Here is a 6,453-nt window from a genome sequence, read left to right on the forward strand (position 1 = left end):
CAGATGGCACAGGGAAACTAGGTCTGACACTATCAAAGGAATGAATAGCTGTAGAGAGTCTACCCCGCTACAACCTCTCTATTTCAGCCTTCCATTTTTTATCTCGTTGCAGCAAACAATCTACTACTTTAGTTTCAAATTCTTTAAAGGCTGTGTTCATGCATTGCTCCATGGTCTCGACATTTCTATCTATACATGTCCTGATGTATTGCTCCCTATTCAAAGCACAGAGGCCCAGAAATCTTCTTCCAATGACATAATCCTAACTCCCATGTTGGTTAAATCATTCCTATTATCATTAATGTCTGACAGAGTGAGATATTTTTCCTTGTCTTCTTCTCTTTCTTCAACTTCATTATCTTTCTTATTTAATGTTTAATGTTTTTATCTTTATTTTTTTATCTATTTTTTTTTCTTCCTCTTTTTTACTGTTTATTCAGTGTTACATGACTCTGTGTTTAGTTTTTTATGATGTGGCCGGAGAGGTGCGTACCGTTATGGGTGCTGTCCCCCCTTCTTGGAAGTGTGAAGGGGTGCGTGTGTCGTCCCCCCCTGGTTGAAAAGGGGTGCAAGTTTTAATGTTTTTATCTTTATTTTTTATTTATTTATATTTTTTAACTGTTTATTCAATGTTTCATGACTCTGTGTTTCTGTTTTTAATGTTGTAAAGCACTTTGAAATGCCTTGCTGCTGAAATGTGCTATACAAATAAAATTTGATTGATTGATTTGATTGATCTGATCAATCAAATCAATGAGCTAAATGAGCTAAATGATTTTTTTACCCTTTTATACAGCTAAAAGTTAGTTTGGTATGAAGTAGAGCTAATGTGCCAATAAAGATCAAGTTAAGGACAAACATATGTCATATATAAAAAAATAAAAAAGGGCTGATGCTACATTTGAAAAATTAAAAGACTAATGGAACTAAAATGTCCTTTTTAAAAGAATCTATGAATGTTGTGACTTTATAGACCAAAAATATTAAAAGAAATTTATCAGGAACTCTACATCAGGTTTCTTTTCCTCTAGTCTGAGAAGAAAACAATTGTTTAAAAATCATAATATCTCTGAAGAAAATAAGAACCAAATAACTTTCTATTTCACTCCCAAAAAAAAGATATTAATTTCATGATTGTGTATGAAGGTTTCCCTTTCTGCAAAAGAAATTCAAATTAAATAATGATTCCTGTGTGTTTTTTGACTGAGATTTTGAGATAATACACCTTTTGTCAATTGTGACTTCATTAATGTTTTAGAAAGATATTTTCAAAAGTGGATATTACACAAGAAATCTATATTATGGTGTAATCCTCTGGCTTACACAAATACTGTTATCTAAAAAATAACCTCCATCTTTAAAGTGGAATAATTTTATTTAAGAGAGTGTTTAAATGTTGCAACAAAAGAAGAAAAACAATCTTTATACTAACATTTATAAAGATTTCAAATCTTTATACATTTAAAATTTCAAATCTTAATTTAAGATCTGAAATTTGTTTTGCATTTGTAACATTTTGTTTGACTTTCCTCAGTTAGTTTACGTTTTGAGTAGTGAATTGTTGGTAACACACTTTGCCAAATTTAGTAAAAATGCGGACTTCACGGAAATAGGACCCAAAATGGGTGGGGCGAAGGTTGGGTGTGGTAATGTGGGAGGGACACACTATGACCTCTGACCCTTCAACATGAACGTGCATTTGAAGGACACAAGGAGGAACGAGGGTGGGAGTGCGAGTATTGGGACAGGGCCATACTCCTTTTCTCTTCTCCTTCCTTGATGGTTTCTCCCGCTACTTCTTGTTCTGCCTCGTGTTCTCCTTGTGTCTCCTTGAATCGACTTGCTGTTTTTCCACTTGGATTCATGGCTTGTGTTCTGCCCCGGCCCCTTGTGGATTTTTTAAAAAGTTTTTTGTTAATCATCTTCATTAAATCTACACCATCTACTGAACACCTCTGCTGCTCTGCGTTTGGGTCCTCTTTAACCAACACATTATGACAATTATATTTTGTTTGAGATGTAAATAATTTAGTTTTTACTTCTGCCTACTCCTCTTTAACTGTTTTGCATATCTGGTTTATTTTGTTGTGTAATCATACAATTACAATCCAAAAAGTCCTTTCCTTTTTAAACTTACAATAAAGCTATTGAGCTTATGTGCAATTTGTTCATCTTACTAACTTTGTCGTTTCTTTAGATTTGCTGACAATGGCATTGGTCTCACTCTTGCAAGGTAAGACTTTCAATATATTCTATCATTCTTTCTCTCCCTTTGCTTTCTTTATGCACTGAGGAATGGAGGTATTAAAGTTTCTAAATAGAATGGTCACATCGTTTGGAATAGGTCTGAATGCTCAGTTGACTTTCCAAATCAGAGAGATACACACTTTACATAAAGCGCTGTTTAACCTGGGGAAAGCATTCTATTTTTTTCTGTTGCTTTCTTTTAATACCAGCAATCACTATAGCAACTATAGCTGAGTAGAATAATTTAACATTGCGGTAAATATTATAACCATTAACATAAACAAAAAATATTGAACAGTCATTTAAGAAGCACTTAAGTACTTTAAAAAGTACTTAAGTACGTTTCAGGATAGTGAACTGCTTTGCGCAGCAAGGCAGTACATTAACATTAACACAAACATTAGCACTTAACTGCCCCCACTAGTGCACTGCCTTGCGTAGCCTTTTTTCATCAAAACTGACTAGGTGTCTCATAAAGATAGAAATCCTTCTCCACCTCTGTCTCACACACAGGGCAGTTAGCAGAGGATTAATCGCTATAGCAACAGAATACAGAGAAGGCAGATCTGCTGGTTTGGACTACAAAGACTCTGTAGTTCTAAACATGGCGGAACACTTTAATACAGAGGGCAGAGCAGAAGGTCAGAACTACAACATGGTGGAACACTCAATTATTACAGAGGAGGGCTGAGCTGGCATTCAGAACTATTTGCTGTTTTGGGCTTTATATAGTTGGATTAAACAAACCACTGTTACACATTGGATTAGTGTGGCCATTTAAAATGAAGTTTACTGAAAATTTCAAAATAAAAGCCTTGACAATTTTTACATCAGGTAATTGCTCTTGTGGGCTTTATGTGACTGGTTTAAACAAACCACTGTTACACATTGAATTAGAGTGGTCATTAAAATGAAGCTTACTGAAAGTTTCAAAATAAAAGCCTGCATATTCCTCTCATATCAGTGCACCGCCATAGGCGGTGCAATAATATTAAGCTTTTTTATGTTTTTTTTCTCTGTGCAAGGCAGTTCATTAACATTAGCACAAACATTAGCATTTCACTGCCTCCACTACTGCACTGTCTTGCACAGCATTAGCTAATTTTCTTACTTATTAGCGATGTTTAGTATACTGAATGGAGTAAGTCAATGACAGACAACATGCGAATGATGCCCCACATGCTACTGATAGTCTTCACGCATTTTGGCTAATTTTGGCTTATGCATTAATTTTAACATTCTGAATGGTACAGGTACAGCTTAGTCCACATGCTTCTGACTCTTCACAGGTTATTGACTACATTGGAGCTTTCTTTAGCATTAATGCTAATTTAATGCAGAGAAGGGAGCTATTATTTTTAGTGGGATTCTGAGTTAAAATGACGACATAAATTCAGAAAAAAGAGCAAAAAAACGAGGCTAAGTGTCTGACAGAGATAGGAATCTTTCTCTCTGAAACACACACACTGCACAGTGGAGGTCTGACTCCAATACTCTTTTTAACTCGCCCTCATGGGCACAAAAATCGCCCTATTGGTCTAAAAGTCGGTCTTGACATAGATACACATGCCTGCTCCCGCAAAATGTTTTCAAAGTTTTGCTAGGGCTTATGGTTTTTGTCAGGGACATTGAGACCGACGCTGGGTGTCTCACAAGTATAGAAACTCTGTCTCCATCATACTGTCTGACAGAGAGAGCCAGCCCAGGTGCACATAATTAATTACCATAGTAACGGGGCCCAGAAAGGGGCAGTGAGTATTCTTATTACCGACTGTCTTTTTTTTTTTTTATGTGGACCGTGAGTGAAACCACATGTGCGAAGGTTATAGTTGTCAGTCTTGGACTGAGGTTCATTGAGTATTGGATTCAGTTGTGCTGTTTTTGGTGAATCAGGTCAGTTATAGAAATATCGCGATGGTTTTGGCTTAATGTCGATCATTGTACATTGTTGATGAACCATGAAAAATTTTATAGTATTGCTCGTTTATGCTTCCGATTTGTTTCAGGTGTAAAGAGCAGTCCAGCTGTGCAAACTATAGCTAAAATGTTTGGTTCAAACTGATGGGAACACTTTGGTATGCCTTGTAAAATTTCTGCAGGAATTTTCTAGTTTTACTTGTCCTACTGTAACTTAGCACTTTTTTTTGCTATAATTAGCAATTTTTCAGACTCCTCTTTCTTCAAAAAACAGACAAGCAACAAACCTCAGAACTTTGTTTTTGAACAAGTTAGTGACAACACATGAAAGCAGTTAACTTGTAGTCTGTCCTGAATGAGAAACAAGTGCTGCCATGGGCCTTTGTTGCTTTCTAGGCAATGTGGTTAGACGTACAGTGTCACAACCACACTGGTTGTGACACTGATTTTCTGATTTTTCTAAAATCAGAAAATGGACAAACACTTTTTCATGTATTGATTTTCTTTTTGATCCTACAATAGTTCAGTCTTTTGCCTTTTAATTTTATTATTTTACAAACTTTTCATCTTTTGTTGTGATTTGGGAGTCAGGTATACTTGATCTTAAGCTTCAAACTGCAGTCACATATACCCAATGAACAACCAGAGATGTTTTTTTTTTTTTTTGTTTTTGTTTTTTTCCAAATCAAGTCTGAAGTCCCAAATTTAGTCTTAGGTCTATGTCCCAAGTAAGAGTTAAATTTCAAGTCTTGGCATATAATTTTCATGACAAATCCATGACAGGTTTTACCTGTAAGCCTACTGTAACTTTAGGCTTTATGTACAGTCCGAAACTTCAACTTTTACTGCATTACAAGCCTGAATTGTTTGTTCTTAGGTCTAAATTAACACGAGAATTTAATAAATACATTTCCATGGTTTGTCAACTGTTTGTAACTCTGCTTAAATTATGTACTGTGTAAACATGCAGCAATAGAGAATGTTAAGATTGAGGTGTTCTGTCCTTGTATATTAAATGAGATGCTTTCATGTATGTTTTACCTCAGGTATCAGGCTTTTTATCTCTGAAGTGAATGTCTTGGGAGATTTGAACACAGAAATGTTGATTCATCATGGGTTATTCCACTTTTTCACAGTGGAGGAACATTTCCAGATGATGATGGTTCTCATCAGCAGGTGAAGAACTCTCTCTTTGTTGGTGAAAGTGGTAATCGTGGGACGCTTCTTCCAGATAACAACATATGGGGCCCAGGAGGTTCTGATTTCTCCAGTAGGACACTGCCACGTGGAATGTAGGTGGCTTTTGAAGGCTCTGTTCTTTTTAAGGCTGAAGAGCATCAGTCTACACCAAGTTGCAGTGCCACAAAGTCTCAAAAATAATGCTTTATGGTCACTGTGAAACTGTAAACTATCATGATGCTTCAGCCTGTTGTGCAATGGGCTGATAAATTAAATAAATTGCTTTTGTATTATGTGTTCAACTTAGCTATATTCATGCAAGTACATAATGATAGAACTGTGGCAACTGTCCTGTAAACAAGGTCACAAATTCTGTTCATGAACTGTTAATGAGATGATTTGTATGACTTTGTTTTTCTGTAGAGATTTTCCTATTCGAGGCATGCAGATCTATGATGGTCCAGTCAATGTTCAGAACTGTACATTTCGAAAATTTGCAGCATTGCATGGACGACACACCAGTGCCTTTGGGTTCAGGCTCAACAACTCATGGCAGAGCTGCCCAAAGAATTACGTCACCAACATCACCTTTGACCAAGTTCCTGTAAGTTAGCAGTCACTGGGGAAATTTATGCTTTTTCAGTTTTGTATAAATTAGTTTATTTTTGTCAAGAAAAGTCATTGAAGGAAAATACCCAAGTTTGATCACATGTAGTTTAGTGCAATTATTTTCCATTATATTGTAATCCAACATGTTTAACTGTATATTTGCGGATGTACTTTTTTTTTTTTCAAACTAACACCATTTACTTACTTTTAATATAAATCCAATTCATTCTCATTATAATCAAACTGCGAATAATGTCAAGTCATTTATTTTAATAGCATATTTTCTATAAGACACATTCTCCCCTTGTGTCAACATTATACTTTTCCTACAGTTCTCATGAAAACCTGTCACTTTTCTCTGATCCCTATCATTACCATCATCACTACCTCATCCCTCCTCTCAGTCTTCTGGTATTGTCCCCACCGTCTAGGCCGGTTCAAATCTTATCTGTCAGGCTGCACTCAGTTCATTCAACTTCAGTCTTTTCACTCTATCATTAT

General features: G+C 35.8%; 1 protein-coding gene across 1 annotated transcript in view; it reads left to right on the top strand.

Moving 5' to 3' along the window:
- The window catches only part of cemip (cell migration inducing hyaluronidase 1), a 213,119-nt gene that overhangs the window by 160,819 nt on the left and 45,847 nt on the right, over nt 1–6,453 (top strand). The window contains exons 16-18 of the mRNA XM_016665182.1: nt 2,198–2,233; nt 5,301–5,456; nt 5,767–5,951. Coding sequence (XP_016520668.1) covers nt 2,198–2,233; nt 5,301–5,456; nt 5,767–5,951 — 377 coding nt within the window. The remainder of the gene's footprint in view (nt 1–2,197; nt 2,234–5,300; nt 5,457–5,766; nt 5,952–6,453) is intronic.

This window comes from Poecilia formosa, unplaced genomic scaffold, assembly GCF_000485575.1.
Source record: "Poecilia formosa unplaced genomic scaffold, Poecilia_formosa-5.1.2 Scaffold554, whole genome shotgun sequence".
NCBI lineage: Eukaryota > Metazoa > Chordata > Actinopteri > Cyprinodontiformes > Poeciliidae > Poecilia > Poecilia formosa.